The sequence below is a fragment of the Camelus bactrianus genome, chromosome 12, assembly GCF_048773025.1.
Source record: "Camelus bactrianus isolate YW-2024 breed Bactrian camel chromosome 12, ASM4877302v1, whole genome shotgun sequence".
NCBI lineage: Eukaryota > Metazoa > Chordata > Mammalia > Artiodactyla > Camelidae > Camelus > Camelus bactrianus.
Window position 1 is genome coordinate 21,114,212 of NC_133550.1, and position 23,006 is coordinate 21,137,217.

Sequence of the window (23,006 nt, forward strand, 5' to 3'; positions counted from 1 at the left end):
AAGTGATGCCAGGTGATAGTATTTATAACTTAAGGGTTTTTGTTTTGTTTTGTTTTTTGAGAAACCTGATGGTTAGAAATTTGAACAGCAGCTAAGGGCTGTGGGAGTGTGCTATATAAGACTTCAGTATTATTCTGTTTTTTCAGTGTTCTGTGTCTTGTGGAAGAGGTAGTCAAGCCCGCTATGTAAGCTGTCGTGATGCACACGATGGAATAGCAGATGAATCCTACTGTGCCCATGTGCCCCGACCTGCTGAAACATCAACCTGTTTTAGCCCTTGTGGAGAATGGCAAACGGGCAACTGGTCACCTGTAAGTTTTTTTATGAGAAAAAAAAGAAATGAAAATTTAAATATAATATTTGACATTTAACAGAATGTAGTGTATCACATTATAAATATTGGCTAAATTTGTGATCAGTGTTCAGCTTCCTGTGGCCATGGAAAAACAACTCGGCAAGTTTTATGCGTCAGCTATCATCAGCCAGTTAATGAGAATTACTGTGACCCTGAAGTTCGCCCTTTGATAGAACAAGAATGTCACCTGGCAGCCTGCCCGCCCACGTTCAGCCACTTTCCGAGTTCCTCTGAGCAGCCAAGCCATTTTCCAGGCAGGAATTTTCCATTAACTCACAAACCAGAAGATAATCAAAATCAGGGGGTCCACCCATCACTCAGAGGAAACCAGTGGAGAACAGGACCCTGGGGATCAGTAAGCCCTCTTTATTGAGTTATACTAATTCTGTAATTTTGTTATGTGTCTAGCCTTTTAACAGATATGTCTGTAATGGCATCAGGTGCTTTTAATGCTAAATTTTTCTGAAGATCAATAGTTTAAATTTTAAAAGGATTAAGCAAGATTTTTGATGCAGATTACAAATCCCCAGAGTTCTTATTGAATTATACACTAATGTGGGATTATGATTACAGAGGAATGCACTTGAAAACAATCTTAGAGTCCATTATAGTAAAAATAAAATCGTTTAAGAGTTGAAAGACTACAAGTATTTATGAAGGAAAATTCAGACCCAGAGATTACACATAGCACTGCAGTAACCTGGTGTAAAATCATGATTACTACAAAAGGTACAATTATGGTTTACATTTTACATGAGATTAATGATGCAAAAGAAAAAAAACAATGTAACAATAATTTAACATTATCTTTTGTTTTTTTACTCCTTCCTGGTGAGACCTTAAAAACCTAATTCCTTTTTACCAAACACTTAGGACAAGGGTGAATTTCCTGCGGCAAGCTTTAAAACGTCACCTTTTCATCAACACATCCTAATGAAACCCCTAGTAAAACTAATGTTTTTTGACAGATTTTTCTCGATTGCACTTAGGATTCCCACGAGGGGGATTGTAACGTGGGGAGTTTGAATTTGAGCCAGAGTCTTGGTCTGTTCTGTTTGTTTCCCGCGGTGTGATGCTGGGACGGGGAACCTGCAGCGCCTGTGTGTCTGTGTTCTGTCCTTGCCAGTGCTCCAGCAGCTGTGCTGGGGGCGTGCAGCGCAGAGTCGTGGTCTGCCAGGACGAAAACGGACAAAGCGCCAGTTACTGCAACGCGGCCTCCAAACCCCCAGAGGCAAAGCACTGTGATTCCGGACCTTGTCCTCGGTGGAGCTATGGAAGCTGGGGAGAAGTAAGTCAGAATATTGCCTACACTTAGGGAGGTTCTCACACCTCTGAAGACCGACAGTTAAGCACTTCCTACTGTTACTGTTACTGAGGTAGTCTTACTTCATTGTGCTATAACAGAAAGATTTTTTGTGTTTGAGTCAGTAAAACTATGTTCTTTTAATTGATACTGTGTCATGGTATAAATCATTCATTCATTATAGGAAATATGTACTCCAGATTGTTAACAGAATCAATATGCTAGCCAGTATGTCTGTGATCTACTAGTATCTCTCTAAAATTAGTACATTACATTTTAATTTCTTAGAAAATCAAATTGATATAAAGCTAGCGAATTAGTCATATACAGGCCATGTTCCTATCCTACTACTGAACCATTCATTTGGTGAATCTTCCAAATGGACAGCTGTCAATTATTAGGTCCTGGTATTATTTTAGGCACTGGGAATATAAAGATAATTTTTTAAACGGTTATAATAAATACTAATTCCACTGATGTATGGATGAGAAAGAAGAAAGACTTACATTGGTTTTGGATGAATAAAACAGACCACCTAATTTAATTAGTCAAATATTTTTGCTTAATGAATTTTCAGTGCACATTTTCCCTCCATAGGGAAATTGGAAGTCATTGTTGACAGATCTCCTTCTGCCCAGGTGCTAATAAAGATCAAGTATATTTTTTAAATGGACTTTTACTACTTTCCAAAATGAAAGTAACTTTCATTTCTGAGTTAAATCTCATGGCAAAAATTTAAATAATATAAAAAATTATGAAAAGATAAGAACTTTTTTAACATTTTGATACATTTCCTGCCAGACTGTTATTTTATGTGGGTGCCAGAAATAGCCTCATATTATACATGCTGCTTTGCCCCCTGCTGTTTTCCTGTAACGTCTACTGAGCATCTTCCTATGTGTATAAATTTAGATCTCCCTTATCAACTTTCGTGGCCACATGGTCATCTTTCGATCGGATACCATACATTATGTACTTAATACCTATTACAGCGCTCATTCTCAAAATTTTGTCTTTTTAAAAAATTATGAAACTAAAACTTTGATTTTTTTTTTTTTTTACCCAGGAAGAAATGTTGAGAATTGTGAAGAAAGGATAAACTTTAAGCTCTAGCAATACTGATTATGTGTTCAACATTGAATAAAGCAATACGATTATTTTCTTTGACACCACATAGTTTTGATTTTTCTTCTTATTTTTAGTGTACCCAGACATGTGGAGGAGGAATAAAATCAAGATTCGTGATATGTCAATTTCCCAATGGCCAGATGTCACGAGAGCAAAACTGTGAAATCTTGAACAAGCCCCCTAGCGTGGCGCAGTGTCACGTGCACGCTTGCCCTGATGATGTGTCATGGCATCGGGGACCGTGGAAATCGGTACGATAGCGTTCTTATTTTTATCCTTCTGTTCTGTTTTGTTTTACTATGTCCCTTTTATTTTAATTTCCCTCATAAATTGTGGTGCACACATTTTCTGATTTTTTTTTAAAGCAGACCATTAGCCATCCTGGTTTGTGTTATTAAATTTGATAGTTTGGAGTAAGAATCCATTCCATTTTAAGTACTGTAACATATACATATATATAATAATTTTATATGTATTTATATTTTTATAAGTGAATTTTGAACCATAGCACTATTCTTATGGAAGTATTTTTCTCCAGTACATCTTTGGCTTACCCAGAAATTAATCAGAAATGTTTTACTATCTACATTTGTATATAATGTTAACATTGTGCTTGTAACAATGGCAAATTAAGGCTGTGTCTTGTTTGAGTGTATAACTGTATGTGGCTTTTGTCTGTCAATGTCTAGTAACCGATTCAAAAGCAAATAACATTCTTGTTTTTATCATTGTTAAACTTAGTATTTTGTTTGGAAATGTGAAAATATTATATTAAAAAAAGAGAAATTTACTTATACAAAGTAAATTAATTGTTTACAGTTTGTTACATGCATCATGGAAAAGTATGATTTATATAGTAATTTATATGAATATTCATTTCTTCCACTGTGTGGAATTACTGTGTTTGGGATGTTTTAATTTTTTATTTTTTTAGAGCCATAGACAAAATTAATAAATATTCATAAATAGTTTATTTCCTGTAGCATTTTTGAAATACCCAGGCTTTGGAGAATAACTAATATATAAACATGCTGAAACTGGTATTTTAGTCATTTTTGGTATTTTCAATCACAAACAACCAAGGGTACTTCTTACAGGTGAAAAGCTGATTTGAGGCTATTTATAATTGCATTTATGAAGTTAAACAATTCTTTATTTGGAAAGTAATTGATTATAACTCTGGTTTCATGACCAACCCTGATGTGTGCACTTGCTTTGCTTTGCCCAAGTCAAAGCTTTACAATAAAATGTAGACCTGTTTCAACTCATGCTAATTGAAGCAGAGGTCACGTTCTAGTCCAGATTGAAATCCATCTTTATAGTCAGTGTGACTGATAGAAAACACCAGAACATTTTAACTTTATAGGAGACTCTTAAAGTTGAATTGATGCATTAGAGAACCATCACTATTTGGGAATTAACAAAATACATATTTTGCCATGGAAAGCATTCACATATTTACTTAACAAAATGCTCACTGGCCATCTGCCATATACTAGCCACTGTGCTACAGATAATAAAGACAGATTTCTTGCCCCTATGGCGTTTACAGTCTAGTTGGAGAGGTATAAAATACAGTAGGAACTCACTTTAAGGGTATTTTTTGTTAGTCATCTTAGATTGGAAGTTCACTTTCTCTTTACCATATCTCTGTTACATCTTCTTTCTTTTTACTAGTTTAATTTGCAACACTAGTTTTTAATAAGACTTAATCCATAGATTGCCTTCTTAGAATTTTGCCCCATTTAGGAAAGCAGATGCCTAACTACCAGTAAGAGACTGAATTGTAATGGCATTTGTTTCTGAACACAGAGGTTTTATTTTTCCCTACTTATTCCTGATTTCATTAATTCACAAAGCATTAAACATTGATTTATGTCTCTTGCTTTGTGCTAGGTATTGAAGTACCTAAAATTCAGTGTTTTTGCATCAGATTTTTCTATTTCAGGGTTCAGCAAACTATCAAATCTGGCCTATTGCCTCTTTTTGTAAACATATTTTGTTGGAACCCAGTCATGAATCTTTTTATGTATTATCTATAGCTGCCTTTGCACTGCAAACAAAGCAGAGTTGATAAGTTGCAATAGAGAATGGCCCTCTAAGCCTGAAATATTTACTGTTTGGGCCTTTCTGGGGAAAACTTGTTGACCCCTGTTCTAGTTAATAAATATTATAACTTTTTAAAATTTAACATAAAATGTACTTAAAGTTATCGCTTATCAGAATTACAAAAATTCATTTGGAGTCAGTTTTAGACATTTTTGGTCCTTTGTTTAATATTTTAAAATAGTTTAAGGTTTATCAACCTTCCCTACATATCACTCTAGTATTCACACATTTTTTTCCCTATCTTTGTTAAGATATATATTGTCATATAACATTGTGTAAGTTTAAGGTGTACAATGTCACATAATGTTTATCATATTGGAATGTCTCTAATAGTATATTCCAATATATCTGCGTCATGCTATTTTTTTGTATGTAAATGATGTCATGAGTAAAAAACCTGAATGTTCATTAAAGTCCTATGCATAGGTAACTTTTTTAACCTCACAAAAACAAATGGCCAAGAAAACAATAACCACAAATTACAAAATAGTGTAAGACAGAAGTACACAGTTCTTCATTGTTTACTATGTATCTACTCCAAAACGGAGTTCATTGGCTAATTCAGTCTTTGCACTAGTAAAAAACTGTAGTATTTTTTGGTAAATTGAAGATAAAATTTTAAAAAATCAGGACAGCTGTATATATCAGCATTTTTATAAACTTTATTTATTTACTTAGAGTGCCTAGATTTCTTATTATATGAAGAATTTTATTCCTTAAAATAGCCTTTTATATTAAAAGGGTTTAGGGGATCTGAAGTTTTGTTGTTAAAACCAGATGTAACATTTTACCTCTTTCAGTGTTGCTATATATTAGCCAAACTTCAGAATACCTCTTATTAACATATCAGGGTTAATATTCTTTCATGGATGACTTTAATTTCAGCAGCTCCTCTCTACTAGGTTAGAAAATTAAGAATATGTGTGTGCGTATACATATATGTATATATACACATATATGAATGACATGAACTCTTAAACACTTTCCATTTTAAAGCAGAATTAAATTATGAATTGCTAAATCATGAAAATGTAACTGGGAAAAAAAGTTGTAAATATACATTTAAATTTTCTCCATGTTGGAAATCTTGTGTTGTAATAATTCAAAAGCATGATTAAAAAAGGAATAAATTAAATCTTAACCTATGTCTGTTAATTTAATGACTGCATTTTTGTGACTGGTCCATGTGAGATGATTGTATTTTAACCCTTGTTTGTTAATAATGTGTTGTGGCCTTCTGCTTTGCATAATTCACGTGTATGTTGTATTTTCACTCCTCGGTCAATACCTAAAATGTTTTAAGTCACTGAACAGTCATGTATTGTAATGAATGCCTCTTTTCTTTTGGTGGGGTTTTTCTTAAATAACAAATTGTTAATTTTTCATATTAAATATTTAATTGTTGAATAGTATATGTTTTTGTAATTTTACTGAGTATGTATGTAAGCTACTGCTATTTTTCTGATAATTCTGTTAGAAACTAACATTGGTGTTTAAAAATAAGGTTTATTATTCAGCTATCAATTTTTAAATACTAGAAATTTTAATTTTTTTCATATATTATAAACAATAAATTAAAAATGTACAGTGTAAGCACAGTTATTTAGTAAGTTAAAAATATATGTGCTCATCCAAGAAAGCCTTTAAAAGGTGAGTAGAAGTTTTATTTTTCTTTTATATAGTAAAGGATGTTACATGTAACATAAATAATTCTAGCAACTGCTCTTTAAATAAATTTAATTTCTCTGTATTTTCTCATAAGTCTCATTAAGTGATTAATTTTCCTAGAATGTTTTTATTCCCTACATAAAATGAATTCCTGTTTGGTAAGAAAATAATGTGTATGCCATTGTGTTATGGGGTTAATGATGATCCAACAAAAGTAAAGAGAATATTTTTTCCATTGAAGATTGCTTTTTCTCCAAACATGAGAAAAAAAATTTTTTAAATGAAATCTTGATACTTTAACTCTCTTGATTCTAGTGCTTTCCCCCAAAGTGTTCCTTTTTAAAATAATACCCTCTTTAGGGTTGTGTTAAAAAAAAAATATATATATATATATATATATTTCTAAATCTCTAATACAATACAATGGAATGTGGCAAATAGAAGCACGTTCAGAAGTGAGCAAGGGTAACTGCACACACCTAGTAAATCTGCAGCCTGCCAATTTCACGGTTTTATGTAACGAAAGGACATTGAGACTCTGAGCTGAGGGGCTGGGCAGCTCCTTAAACTCCAGCTTCCACTCACGGCGGAGTGCACTTGGGAAGAAACTTGTCACTGGCTCCCCTGCTCCTCCGGCCAGCAGCAGCCGGGGCAATGAGGTAATGTGTGGGGAAAGGGTTTCAAGAAACTGTCAGTTCTTTGTAAAATGGAGTGTTCAGTAAAACCATTCGTAGTAATTGGTAATTTTCTTCAAGTTTGGAAAAGGAACACGTAAGTATAGTTATAGGCTGGAATCTCTTTTATTTTAAATTATCATGGAAATCTTTAACCATTAGTAAGTATTGAAATAATGTTTCCATTTATTACATCATCGTATCGTTCTACGGTACACTGCTTGATCTCCCCCAAATTATGAGCATCCCGTAGGCTCTAGGCATGGTAGTCACAGAGGTGAATCAGGCACAGTCCCTGTGTACAAGGAGCTTGCAGTTTAGTGATGAATGTACTGAGCAAACAGATGACCCTGAGCAGACTGGGATTCCTATCTCATTTCAGTAGCAACTATGAGATTTATAACATTGAAGACTCATAATATTGGGGGCTCAATAGACTATAATTATCTAAGAATTAGTAATAAGGATTGTACTTGACAACATAATAATTCTTCCAGCAGATCCTTCTAGAAAGCCTAAACTAGTAGGATGTATTCCACTGTAACCTGGCAAGAGGTGAGTGGCGTCCTAAGCTTGTATGCTAGACCAATAGTTATTGTGCAATCTCAGCATCTTTCTTTTTTGTGTGCATAGATTCCATATATCACCAGAAAAGGAGAATGTGGACTGATGTATAGCTTCCTCTAGATACAATGCCTTGAAAATAATTTTGGAGACACAGATGGACCTGGCAGGTTTGAAATGTATGACCTAAGAAAAAATTTAAGGAGATAGTCTAGTGATGAGATTGTAAAAGAAGAGACTTGTGAGTGTGTTAGGCTGTGTGAAGTTAGAATGTAGAGTTTAAAATAACGCTTGAAAAAAAATCTCAACATGAAATGGTGATATGCCGTATTTTTCTTTATATGTCTATATTAAAAAAAATGGACGGTCATGTTTCCAGGGTAATTCAACTTTCCCAGGCATAGTCTTTCAGAATGTTTAAGAATCTCTGGAAATAGATTTTTAGATGTTTTAGAAGAACAGCCTCAGCATTCTACAATATCTATGTGCTGTATATATGTATATATGAGACTGTATACATAAAATATATAGGCATTGTTAATATTAGTGCATTTACTCTAATTTTTTGTTTTAATTTTATGTCAACTTTCAGTAGATTGAGAATCACATTTTAGTTCCTATATAATCACAACAGAATCAAAACATTAACAAAGAGTCTATTTGACATTCTAGACAATTTCTAATTTTTTAATCATATGCACATTTCTCAGTAAAGTATTTTAATCGTGTACCCTTATATATTATTATATATGCATTGCAAACAAACTAATACATAACTGTGATTTAAAGAACCTGTACAAACATGACTTTAAAAGGATAAGACAAATATTTAATGTTAAGTATACTTTTTATTTTGTAGATAAGAAAACTTTTTGCTCACTGAACTATGATAGTCGTCTCATTTTTAAAAAGTGGTAGAACGTTTCATTAGTTTGAAAATCTTGGTTCAGTACCGTTAGAGTGGTTCAAAAGTCTGGTTTGTTCCAATATGTGATTTCAGTAGCTTCCATAGCTGAAAAAAATTACTTAGCAAACACACATACCTTTATATAGCAAAGTTTATCACTGGATGCTCCTGTTTTAAACTAGTAATTGATTTTAAATCCAATATTCAAAAATTGTATTGAAATCTGACAAATTTCCATTTTCTAATTTGTCATTCAATTCTTGAAAAGTACTAGAAGGAGTTGTATCTTTATATTTTTAACAAGTAGTGTTAAAACACAATGAAACTTTGAAAGATTTGGAAGCAATTAATACATATTAGAAACTTTTGCCTCAAAGTTTTAAAAATATACATTGGAGAGTTTTTATAGTTGGCATATTGTTTATGGTAGCAAAGTCCCATAACGCTAGAAACACTTCCAAACATTCCAGAATGTTCTCTCCTTAGGGTTTTCCCAAAGCGGTTGTTTTCTCCTCCACTCTTAAACGTCTCCTTTATCTTAAAGGAGAGATCAGGAGTCTATTTGTGTAAGTGTCTACTATCACATTTTTGTCACTAGCATAGACGAAAATCAATAAATTTGGAATAAACCTCCTTTTGTAATAGGAAAATTAATAATTCATCTTCATGGGTCCATTTGGTAGTTTGAACACAATCAGCAAAGCTCTGTGGGCTTAGAACTAAAAAACCAGCAGCAGCAGTGTGTCATGGCACCCATGTCATTAGAGCGTTATGACCTGCAATCCGTTCATCTTCCTAAGTGGGCGTGTGTGGACTGTGGTGGGTGCACTGAAATTGAGTGACAGGGATGACCTCCCTGTGGGGATACCTAATGTATTATATGAATTATACATCAAGCTGGCATACAACCCCGTAGAGTAAAGCTCATTTTCTTATTTTAGATAAAAACGATATGAACAGAGACTATTAAAAATGTTTTTGGTGCTCCATTGAGTCACCTTTCCTCTAAGGTATACTTTTAAAGGACAATGACTTAGATACTCATAAGTTCCTACGAGGCTTAAAGGTTCTGTAACATCTCTAAGACCTCATAAATTACACAGTCCAAGATTGGGTTTCATAGTTTCTTTTCATAAACACCATCATCTGCTTCCTGGTTGTACTCCCCTCCCCCCCATATTGGACTTACACTCACCAATGTACCTAAATCTAGTAGGAAATATTAAGGAAGCTACTCTATCAATGTCCTATTGTACTATGACTTTGGTACCCAAACTCTGGTATCATATAGCATACAAATATATCGTATGGTAGTCATATATTTGTGAGAGTTAAAATATTGCAAAGTTTTTGATAGATCACATGACAAATCCTACCAGTTGTAACTAAGCTCTAAAGTGATCCTCTAAGACGGCTCTGAGCTATTTTCAATCTCCCTGAAATTTTGATGTTTTGCATTGTGACCCAGGGAAACTCAGAGACTTTGGAAGTAACCATGAAGGGACTGGTGGCCACTGAGGCACCTAAAAAATCCCCATCAATCCATTCAAGATGATTAGGAGCCCAGTTGTAACAGGCACTGAGCTAAGAAGGCTAAAGATGAATAAGAATGACATACTGTCCTCAAAGGACTCACAGTCCAGGAAGAACTAAGCACACACACACACAAAAGTAACAAAGCAGAAATGGATGTCATGGAAAGTCAGATAATATGCATCCAGTTGGAGGAACATGAGGTTTTAGATGGATAGATGGGGTTTGATTGGGAAAGGAGGTACCAGCTAGGAGGCCATCCTGAGCAAAACCAGAGGCCAGAAAAAGTAGTTTAATTTCACTAGCATAGGTTGGTTTGTGAGAGACAAGGGGTGGGAATAAAGTTACAAATAGGAGTTGGGCCATATCAGGAGGACCAATAAGCATTATACTTAAGAGAGTCTAAAATGGAAAAATTCTATAAGTTTATAAAAAAGAAACACTGAATTTTTTGGAGTGGTATCAGAGCAGTGTTTTAGGAAGATTCATTGGAAAATTCTCACCATAAAATATAAACACATTGAAAATATGAGAGAGTGGAGATGGGAAGTCCAAGACGGGGCTCTTCTAAAAGATTAGGGTGATGATTTAGGGACCGTTCAGTTATTTGTTAATATTCACAGATTACTCACAACACTCGCTGCGGAGCAGAAGCAGCCAGTGGAGGAGAGAGTCATGAGACTATTTTTGGTCAAAAGAGGAGACAGCATTTGCAAATGGGAGGAAAAGATGTACAAAAGAACATCTTATCAAGTACCTTGTCAAGATAAAGTTAAGAAAAGTCATGATGGATAATTTTGAGATAAGTCAAGTTTGGGCTTGACAAGGGTAAAAAGTTTGGGCAGTGAGTCGAGAATTTGAGAGGCCGAGGATTACAAGCTGCAGATCGAGGGGCCCATTCCATGGTGCTTAACTTGCTTCTGTATTCGTTTCATGTAAGAGACTATAATCTTGACTTCACCAAGAGAAATGTAAGTTTTCATGTCCCAGAAGGGTTTGAAGCGATATTCCTACTCTTAAGCCTGCTGAAACTAAACATTAAGTCTACCCTAGATCTTGTGATTAAGATTTGCGGCATTAGAATACCCAGGTGTGAGTTAAAACTGCTATTATTTAACTGAGTGACCTTCAGGAAGTTCCTTAACATTTCTAAGATTTTGTTTCTTAAAATAAAAAGAGGGCCTATCTAAAGAGGACATTTTTTAGTATTATTTCGAATAATCACTAAAGTGGTTGGCCATAGGGCCCATTAACGACTCTCTATATTTTGCTTTTTATTGTCACTTATACAATAGTAAGTACTAATTCTCTTTCCTCAAGAGCTAAAAATCCAAATGCAGTAGATCTGTATAATAACACATTGAACAGTCTGACACAAGATCTACTGAAGCAAGAATACTCTCGTAGAAGAAAGAAATCAATTCGGACTAGAGTTTGTTTTTTACTTTAAATAAACTTCATGGAAATGTGACATTCAGCAACATTTACAATCATAAAGGTACAGTTCAATGAATTTTAGTGAATACCTGGGTAGCCAGCACCTAGACCAAGAACAGCACCCCCAAAATTCCCTCACGTGTTCCCTTGCAATCACTATCCACCCCCAAGATACCCCTTTTCAACATCAAATATCACAGATAAGTTTGCCTGCCTTTGAACTTTATGTAAGTGGAACTTAGAGAATTTGGGAGGGTCACAATAGTACATTTCTGAGATTAAATTCATGTTGCATGTAATTTTAGTTCCTCACTGCATTCTGGTATTATATGAATAAATTCATTATATGAATAAATGAATTTACATGAATAGTCTCCACTTGACAAGCAATTGGAATTGTTTTTAATTTAGGAATTACAAATAATGCTGTTAGGAACATCTCTCAACTGTATTTTTTTGTTTTGTTTTGTGGGGGAGGTAATTAGGTTTATTTATTTACTTACTTACTTTAATGGAGGTACTGGGGATTGGACCCAGGACCTCATGCATGCTAAGCATACACTCTACCACTGAGCTATGCCCTCCCACCTCTCACCTATGTTTTTTGATGAGCATGTGTATGCCCATCTGTTGGGAAGGTAGACAGGAGTTGAATCTTAGTTTATGCAAAGGTTCAAGCTTAATAAATAGTGTCAGACAGTTTTCCAAGGGTTGTATGAGAATACCAGTTGCTCCACATACTTGTCAACACTTGATAGTATCAGACTTTTAAGTTTATAATCTTCATGGATTTCTATTAAGTTATTCATTCAGTAGATATTTACACAGCAGTTACTATGTGTTAGTGATAGTTACATAGCACTAGTTGTGGAGGATGAAAATACAAATGTATCAAGAGACAGAAGATATGACATATTACAGCTGCTTAAAAAAAGACTAAAAACAACAACAAAGAATATACTTACAGAGATTATTTCAAAAAAATAATTTTTTTGACACAAATGTTTCTTTAAATGGGATATTTATTAATAGCAGGAATTATGGCTCTAACCTAGTTCCAAAATATAAAGAAATGCATAATTGAAAATACTGTGGCGAATGGTCAGATTTCTGGGGAGGAGAACTTCGGTACAATTATTAAAATAGTCAGAAAAAGGCTTTTGCCCACAGTAGAACCATTTCTATTTCTAGCCTGTAGTTTTTTTCAGGGAATGAACATATTCACAAATTATTATCCATCATAGATGGATATTATCCATCATAAACAAACCCAAATATAATAATATTCGATAGGTAGAACCATAAAGCATTTTGTGAGATTAATGATTAATTACTCTGGGATATCATTAAATATAGTGTGGGAATCAAAAGGCGCAAATTATACTGTGTAATGTGGGCTCTGTGAGAATATATTCTTTTTTAGGAGAATGAAAGAATAAAAAGAAATTTTTGCTGCCACACTAGTTAAAAATGGCTCCATGTTCTACAACCAGAGAGAGTTTGCATCCTTCCACGTGAGGGATGTTTTCTTACTGTGTATTCGCGGGCCTGAGGAGCATTTTCACACCTAGGAAAAGGGAAGATACCAGGCATGGCCCCTCCCACATCAATGGACATTTCTTCAGTGTCCAGGCTCAAAAGAACAGGCTCAACAATAGGAGCTCATACGGGCTTCTGTTAAGCATTTCTTTGCTAAAATCGGCAAGACCTTAACTTTAGGAGCCACAAGGTCCTGGGTTCAATCCCCAATACCTCCTCTAAAAATAAACAAATATGTAAACCTAGTTACCACCCCCCTCCCCAAAATTAAATTAGTTTTTAAAAAGGGGTGGAGGAGGATATAGCTCAAGTGGTAGAGCACATGCTTAGCATACACAAGGTCCTGGGTTCAAGCCCTAGTACCTCCCCTAAAAATAGACAAATAAGTAAACCTAATTACTTCCCCCACCAAAAAAAAAAAAAAGTTAATTTAATTTAATTTAAATTTAATAAATTTAAAAAAAAAAAGAGGAGGGAGGATTTAGCTCAGTGGTTAGATTTTTGGCCCATGTGTCTACTTTCCGGTCTGCTGCTTTTCCCCTTATTTCGTTCTGAAATAAGTTGAAGTATGTCTGATGTGTTTTTCAGCATCTGAGTAAATAGAATTTTTTACAGGGGGAACAAGACAGGGTCTTACTGGAATTCCCTCCAGACGATGACCTTCCTTGTCTCACAGTGAATAAGCTCTAAACGTATGAGCATCTGACAGTGCCCCTGTCCCCTTCAAGCATTGACTAGAGAGGTCCAGGTCACAGACTGTATCTTCACGACCTGTTTTATATTTCCTCAGGATTTGGGAAAGGGGGAAAAAGAAAGGCGGACAGAGGTTTTAATATGTCTTTAGAGTACGGTGTCGAGCTCTATTTCAGGGTCATTCATACATTATCACCTTTAATCTTGCAGCTACCCTGAGATGTAGGTGTTATTATTGCCACTTTATGATGAGAAAAACTGAGGCTTAGCGAGTTTGAGCGTCTGGCCCAAGGCTGCTTAGCTGCTGACAGCTGAGACTCAAGGGTAGGTCTCTGATGCCAAACTCCACGCCCTTTTTATTATTCTATCCTTCACTCCTCACTAGTAAAAACTATAAAACCCCACCTTAAATTTTAACATGAAGAATTTATTTTTTTCTTTACCAGATTAAGATAATTTTAAAATTAGCTTCAATTCACAGAAATATGACATTGATTTCTAAAACATTCTTGCCTCACAACGTTTATTGCATATGGTGAATAGACAGAAATAGGTGCAATGGGTATTGTTCCTTTAATTTCTTTCAACTGTGACTTTTATCAAAGCATTCGCACAACTCACTTTTATTTCTCATCTGAGAGTCCTCTGTGCATATTCCTTTTCAGACCTTTACAACCTGACTTGAAAGCAAACTTCTTGGCTTTACTTCTGTTAACTCCCACAGCTAGCACGAAAGCATTTGTAGAAACTTGAAATGATAAGTCCTGTTCTTCTGCTGGCACTTGATTTTAAGAATTTTGTAAGTGTTACCATAGTAAGTAATGCCTTGAAAGTCAATATTTTTTCTTAAAAAAGTTATGCTTTGCTTATTTTTCTGATCTCTTTACCTTTTTATGGTCTACCCACACTGAATAGTTTTCTGCTTTGTTCCATCCAGGAAAGCAGATGCTTATGGGTTCTGGATGTAAGCTTGTAGGGGATAAAATAGGAGTGGGTTTCCATCATGGAGTGTGCTGTGCTTTCTAACAAAAGTAACGTCCCAGTTGCTATGATTTGTAGAAAGCCATCAAGAAAAAATAAATTCACAAGAATGGCCCCCAAAGAACTGTTAAAATTAGACAAGACTTATATTATTCACATATTGACAATAACTTTTTTTTCCTGTCACCAGATAAATGTAAAAATTTGGGTGACTCAGTGAGTCAATAAAAACTCTGCACAGGAACTCTTTAGATGAATTCCACTTGCTAAACAGATTTTATAGAGGGGTCTGAAGTGTTCACTACTCCTTTGTAGTACACACAATCTGTAGAAAATCAAAAGAATAGATTACAAGCTTTAAACTAATGGCAGTTTTTCCTGAGTAATTTTTTTTGCTGCAGATAGCGCTTACATTTTGAATTACATTTACTGTTGCTTCTAGCAAAATAAAGCTGAGTTCAGTAACTCACATTTGTAGGTTTGTAATAATTGTTTATCAAATCTTATTACTGAAGAAAGCTAATCCAATAACTGAGTATTTTAGTAATTTACTGGGGTGATTTTTCATTCTGATTTCCTGATAGTTACATGTAGAAAACTATTTTAGTGAAAATTTCTGTATAAAGTACTAGCATGAGTTATTGCAATTTTGATTCAGGTTTTCCATTTGAAAATGAAAATAATCACAAAACTTTTCCATAGTCATAATTTAGAAAATATTAACAATTATAAAATAGCTTTAAGTATTACTTGCTATTGAATTATCCAAATGAATTATACTTAACATAACCATGTTGCATCTATTGGCTTAGACCTGTAAATCCATTATGTATGTGTACATAAATATATACATATATACTCAAAAATAAAACTTTATAACATGAAATAGAAATTAAAATGTTATAATTTTTACAATGATATGAATGTAGTGAAAGTTTACTGGATATGTTTGTTTTTAAACATATATTTCTTTGTCCTTTAAGTTGGGACCCAAACATTTTTGCGAATAAGCCTGGTTTTTAAAGAATGTTTAATATCTGAAGTTGCAAATTTTCAATATAATCAGTTGCAATGCAGCAGAACAAAATATTTCAGTAGTAAATATCTTTAAAACAAAATGCTGCCTTGGATTATTAAAGCTACATAGTCAAGGAGTGTCTGTAACAGGTTAAAAAGGCAATTTTCAAACTCCATTAAATTTTAAAACTCTAAGTATAATCTTTCAGGAAATACTATGAATGGGGTCCCTGTTGGTAGATTTCGTATCTTGCTTCTTGCCACACATGTGCATTGAATTAAAGGAACAGTAGCAGTTCTATTTTACAGAACTGACACTCTCCTCTTAATACGCATGTTTTGTCAGTTTTTTGGTTTCTGTTTAAGCAGAGGGATACCCTACTCTGCTAAACTTTGGCTCTTTTACTCTAACTACTTTAATGTTTTACTTCTATAATTATTTAGGAACTCAATTTAAGATAGTATTCCACCACTGCAGGGAATGCCCTCAGTTACAAAGTAGTTGTGTAGAACTCATAGCTAAGATTTTTCTATAGTGAGGATTTTTTCTTAGATGTGTAGTTATCATTGGCTTCCTGAAATTTCGAAAACCATGCTGTTCCTGAGGTTGAGATTTGGCCTGTTTTTGTTTGTTTGTTTAGCTTCTTCATTTTATTTAGAGAATGTTACACTTTTTAAAAAATCAGAAAGAAAAAATTAAATATACATATCCATGGATACACTGTAGCGTTTTATTCTACAGAATATCTAGGTTCTGGTCTGTTTTGACCTGAAACTGTATCATTTCCCTTTGTAAAATGTCATTTCAAAGATAAAGCCTTTGTTTCCTAAGAGTGTTATAAAGACATTTATCATAATCATCAAAACACCACTTTAAAAAAATTCTCTAGCAAAATAGCTATAATCAAAAACTTTCCATGAAAAATTTGTCATTTAAATTTGCTACAGAAGCATACAACAGTTTAGTTTTGAAAAGATCAAAACAAAAATAGATAATACATGTTCTTAAAGTGAGAAATTTATTGATACTTTAGGAATTGCCACTTAAGACTAAGAAAACCACAATTAATCCTCTCAGATCATTTTCAAGAGAGAGACTTCAAATCACTGATTATGTTTTAGCTATTATGATACATTTGCGTTTAATTCAAAACCAGTCTGTTTTATTCATTGTAAATTGATGCTTCTTATTCAGTTGCACTTGTTTTGATGGAAATGATTTCTGGTTCGTAATGAGAAAGTGTATTTGGATTTAGATTCATAATATGTAATGATTGCATTTCTGTGAGTTTAGCTCTCCTAAAACAAAAGGACTGGGCAAACCCTTTTGTCACTTGGTAGCAGGTGTTCCTTGGTTGTCTGAGGAAATTAGCTAATGCCTGCCATACAGAGTGCAATCAGGTAGACATGACATCTAGTCACCTGGTTGTGTGAGCTTCTACATTTTCAACAGATGACTGTGGACCATGCTGTCAGGAAACAGAGATGATGTGACATGGAGAGCGAAAGTAAAAATTTGTTTCTTCATCAGATTGCTTGATGACTTAAGGATTGTGTTTCGAAAAACAATCAGACAAGTCCCCAAATCTTGAAAAGCAAAGTGAAATTGATTAATAGTAACTCACTTATTTTAATTCAGTTTTGTGTTTTCTTGTTAGTCATTTTTTTGGATAACAACAACATTGGAAGACTAAAATTAAGTCAAATGACCGAGGGAGAAAAATTATGACTATTGTATCTACTTCTAATTCATTTATTTATTTCAGAAAGCTCAAAAAACTAAATGCCACAGTTTTTAACCATTCCTGAAATAATTTGTGAAAAAAGCATATTGAATAAACTGGAGTGAAATGTTTACAATAGTTTTCTCAAATTTTGAAATATGTTTACTTTTAGATATTTTCCTTATCAAAAAATAAAGAGAAATGTTAAGGGAACTGTGGATTTATTGTTAAAAGTTACTTCTAGTTCTGATTAATTGACCTTGGATGACCAACTGACCTCTGCTCACTTTAAACTGCAGGGTCATTGCCTAATTTACTGATGGAAGGTCCATTTAGAGAACTGGAAATTATTTAGGCTATGTATCAAATCAATTAGAAAATTTTAAATTAAAAACCAAGAATCTATATGAATGGTTAAGTTTTTCTTTAAAATTTGTGCTTTCACTAACTGGTTGCTTATCTTGATAGTCATAAAAATATGTCATAAAAATACTTACAGTTGATGTTAGGTCTCTTTTCTCATTTTAAGTGTTTCTAATACTAATTGTCTAATATAAGGTGTCAGATATTAATTTTAATACTTATTCTTGGAGTAATTTAGCTAAAGTTTACATGAGGACTTAGAAAGAAAAATATATGCCTTCATCCATAGATGACGCTGTGCAGTAGCAAGTGACATAGGCATTTCTAGTCAAACTTACAGCCTAGCTACTTTTCTAGTCAAACTTAACTAAAATCGATCCCATTAATTCTTACTCTTAACTTTGACTTCACTTATTATTTAGTGGACCAAATGCTAGATTCTTTTCTTCTTCTTCTTCTCCTCCTCCTCCTCCCCTCCACCCTCCCCTCCCCTCCACCCTCCCCTCCCCTCCCTCCCCTCCACCCTCCCCTCCCCTCCCTCCCCTCCCCCTCCCCCTCTTCTTCTTCTTCTTCTTCTTCTTCTTCTTCTTCTTCTTCTTCTTCTTCTTCTTCTTCTTCTTCTTCTTCTTCTTCTTCTTCTTCTTCTTCTTCTTCTTCTTCTTCTTCTTCTTCTTCTTCTTCTTCTTCTTCATTTTCAAATAGCTAATTAAAGGAGCTTTCTAGCTAAAATTAAGGGTGATCATTCTTCCTATGTAAAGTAACCATTAAATTTAAAACATACCATCTAAAACCAGTTCGTGTGCTGCCAATGGAATAGCTATTATTTTAGAAGAACCATGGTTCATGGTGCACTGGAATTATTTCTTACTTTGAGAAGAAGAAAGGTTCATACTACATTAAATTAAGAACAAGTGATTCTGGGTTTGTTCAGTTTTTCATGATTTCCTACAATATATCTGTTCCCAGTAGAATGTATAGTTTAGCAGAGAAAAGAGACATGGGACATGACTTCATATCGAGGTACAAAGACTCTGAAAGGGCCACACCTCGTCTGGTCTGGGTTGGGCATCAGATACCTTACATCAGGGAAGGCGGTTTTGCAGAGGGAATGAGATTGAAAACTCAGTATGATGTAGAGGTGAAATGGAAGAAAGGTGTTGGGGTTGGAGGAAATCACATGTGCAAACGTCCTGAGCTGGGAATGAGCAGAGTGTTTTCCAGGAAACAATACTCTCTCTCTCTGGCATCTTCCTATTGTCTTTTATGTTATGGGAGACATTTTCAAACTTGTCCTTCATGTAGCCAGAATTATGTTCTGCTGGATTCTTTTTGTTCTTTATTAATTTTAATTTTTTTTATGTTTTGCTATAGCATTATAAATTCTTCAGAGTTTTCCAAATTTGGCCATTTCCCTTATTTAAAAAATCCCTTTCTCCAAACCTTGACCCAGACATCGCTATGAAATAGGTATTCTTTTACCAATATTACATATGAAAAGTAGAGGTTGAGTGAGATTATGTAAATCCCCTATAGTTACCCAGCTTGGAGTCTATAAAAGGCAATTTATGCAGGACAAAAGTAACTAGTACACTTTTCAGGGCTATTGTGTTGCTAATTAGGGTACCTACTAATCTCCCAATATCAGCACATTCCCTATTGCCAGAGAGAAAAGAGACCAAGATCATGATAATAGTTTATGAGAGTCACACACACACACACACACACACACATGCAGACCCCAAGGTTTCCATTTCCTAGAACTGGAGCTAAATAAACTTTCTTTGTTTATTTTATTTTGTTTTGCAATTTAAGCTTCTAGAATTAAATTAATAAACAAGTTTCTGACAAATTGTCAATTCATTCATTCTTCCACAGCATCCCTAATATGTAAACAAGCAAAGCGATAATCCTCACCTCAAATATCAGAGGTAATCTTATTCTGTAATTATGTACAACTTCACTTTAAAAACAGGAATAGATGTGTTCCAATGTTAATCCTGTTCGCATAGACTAGTTAATTCCAACTCTCCATCTTGGGACTGAATGTGTCAACTAACCTGCACAATTCTGGATATTCTATTGCATTTTTAGAGCTTGTAAATTCTGTATTTATTTCAGATGCCTTGTTTTCCTTAAATAGGCATGTGTCTTCACCTAATTGATAGAAATAGTCAATAGAGGTTATTTGTATTTAATGTCATCACTTCTGAAATTGTTTGCATTTCAGAGCTACTGATAGCTACCGCTCCTTTGTAGTCATGAAAAAAATCTCACAAAGAGTTAAGACAGTCAACAAAGGATGCCAGAGGTGATTTTTAAAGAAAAAAAATTTGGGTAAGGATGCTGGAAATGAATTATGCAGTGTTAATAGAACTTCAAGGGAATAGCATGGTATCAGGAATGTAAAATAGAGAAAAACAACCCTCTCCCCCAAATTGCTGGGGTTCCAGAGAAAAGAATTGCCATGTTTAGGTCTTTCTACCAGTTGAGCTACTTTGTGGAAACTTTACAATTCAGAATGTACTGTGATTTGAGAGGAGCAGTGTAACATTTCACTAGTTATTTACCTTACACCCGCCTCCTTCCAACTAAAACATAATTCGTTGCATAATATATTCTTTTTCACTTAAATCCCCACATGGAATTCATCAGACATGATAAAATAATGTACTTATTCCTCTTTAGATCTTGGGGGAAGAGAATGTAAAAGTGTAACCAAAGCATAATTTATTTTGCGATTCTTTGATTTTTTTACTGTTTGTCTATCTTTCCTAAAGGACTTTGAGTTTAATAACCAATAAATATATTCCATGGAATTTAAGATGTTTTAATAAATTATCTTAGGGCTTAATAAAAACAAGCAAGAATTGCTTGCACCAAGGATCAGCATCAATTTATAATCTGATATTTATTGTACCTGTCACTTTGTGGGTGATATGGTGATCTAAATGGTCCTGGACCTCCAAAAGGCTGGATAGATAAAGCATGTGACAAAAATAGGAAATGATGGAGTGCTAAAAACAGAGGGAGACAGAAGAATTCAGAGAAATTAAAGATTGATTTATATTCACCCTAGACATGGGGTTGAATTAGAGCTTTAAGAATAACTACTATTTAGAAAGTACCAGGGGAGGTAATTAGTTGAGGTAAAAGGATACAGTATGAATTAGGCTCTGTTGTTGAGTGACTATGTCAGATTAAAGAGAAAGTAATTATATTATGCCTAAGTAGAGCAAAGGTTGCGTGTTGAAAAGTAACAGAATGTAAAGTTGGAAATGTTGGCTGACGTTTGGTGGATCAAGAAAGCAGGTAAGAGTCTTAAGTTTTGGTTTACTATTAGAGACACCAGAAATCCATTGTCAGTCCCTGAGCAAAAATAAAAAAGCAGTGTTTAAAATTAGGTTTAACAATTGTCTTGGTTACGGGTTAGAATAACAAAGAAGAGAAAGAATCAAAGATGACTTTGAGTTAGAGTAGGAGACACTATCCAGTTTTGTGAAGAACAGTCTTAACTTTGGTGGTGGACCACAATGTCCAAGTTGACGTTTCACTCATGGATGTTAGTTACAGAGAAAATGTAGTGTTGAATTCTAAAATAGAATCTTTAATGTCTCTATTATTTTCTTTTTTTGAGGGTTAGCGGAGGTAGTTAGGTTTGTTTGTTTGTTTGTTTAATTTTTTTAATAGAGGCACTGGGGATTGAACCCAGGACCTCAGGCATGCTAGGCATGCACACCACCACTGAGTTACACCTTCCCCCTCTAATGTCTCCTCTTATGCTACATAGTTTTGTAAATGAATTGGTCATTCTTATCAGAAACATCAACAATTTACTGCATGTTTACTATGTGATTCTTAGACTCTTGGCGCTGATAAAAGAACTATGAGGTTTTTGCAAGACAGAGACACATGGGCAATGTTTAGATAAGGCATATCAATCAAATTTATAGGATCATCCATCTTTGTAAATCAGCAAAGCTACATCTTCAAGACTGAGTTTAAATATCACGTCTCCTTGAGCACTTACCAAATATCCCGTAAAGAAATGGCTATTTTTCATGAATTTCTTAATTCAATCATAATTTTATTTCATTATTTTTATTATTTTGGTGGTTTTAAGTGTCTTGTAGTGTTTTTATTCTGGTCTTTATTGGATTTAATAGTATTTAAGATGTACTCTGGCATTATTCATTTAATAGGTGGTATGTATTATTTAGATTTTTAGCACATTGAGGATAAACTGAGGACAAAGGAAAAAGATGTTTAATGTATCTCTATTTATATGCTACCGTTGGTATACGGTAGAAACTCAGTTATAGTCATAAAATAAATAAAATAGTAAGTATTTCCCCATCTTCCATAAGTACTAGTGTGCTATATCATGAACAGTCACAGTATTGATTACTTTTTCAATGGGACTATCAGGGAGAGTAATGAATGCTCTTTTGTTCAAAAGGTCACAATTTTTTAAAATTAAAGTTAGAAAAAATAATATGCACTTGAGAAAAGCATTCTTCTATGAGTGAACATGTACGTATACTCCCTGATAATAGATGTCTAGTACTTGATAGTGTGTGATGTTTTAGTATAAAATATGTTGTACTTTTTGAAAAATAAACAATGAAGTCAAGAAATAGGCAGGGAAGTGCCCAAGATAAGTGGCCTGGAGGAGTAGCCCATAAAGGTGGATCCAAAAGAGAAGGTTAATAGTGGGAAAGCGTGTATACATACTACAAGTTTTGAAGATCCATTAGCAATTTGCACAGAATTAAATATGTCCTAAGTCATAACTAAGAATGTAAGTGTTAACGGGAAGAGAACATCTCAGATACGGTAATAAGTCTTAATAATCAAGGCACCAACTTAAACTGGTTACCTACACAAATGGGATATAGTATTGCAGATAATATAAAAAGGTAAATTATCCCCCAACTATTAATTTTTTAAATTTAAAATATTTTAGGCATCTAATAGTCTATATTAGATGGTCTAACAGTCTTTGAACTCATAA

The 23,006-nt window shown here is 34.1% G+C and overlaps 1 protein-coding gene across 2 annotated transcripts in view; it reads left to right on the forward strand.

Moving 5' to 3' along the window:
- Positions 1-23,006, forward strand: part of ADAMTS20 (ADAM metallopeptidase with thrombospondin type 1 motif 20) — a 134,983-nt gene that overhangs the window by 78,896 nt on the left and 33,081 nt on the right. For both annotated transcript variants that reach the window (XM_074374995.1, XM_074374996.1), the window contains exons 25-28: positions 147-311; positions 420-710; positions 1,482-1,643; positions 2,861-3,037. In XM_074374995.1, the coding sequence (XP_074231096.1) occupies positions 147-311; positions 420-710; positions 1,482-1,643; positions 2,861-3,037 (795 nt within the window). The remainder of the gene's footprint in view (positions 1-146; positions 312-419; positions 711-1,481; positions 1,644-2,860; positions 3,038-23,006) is intronic.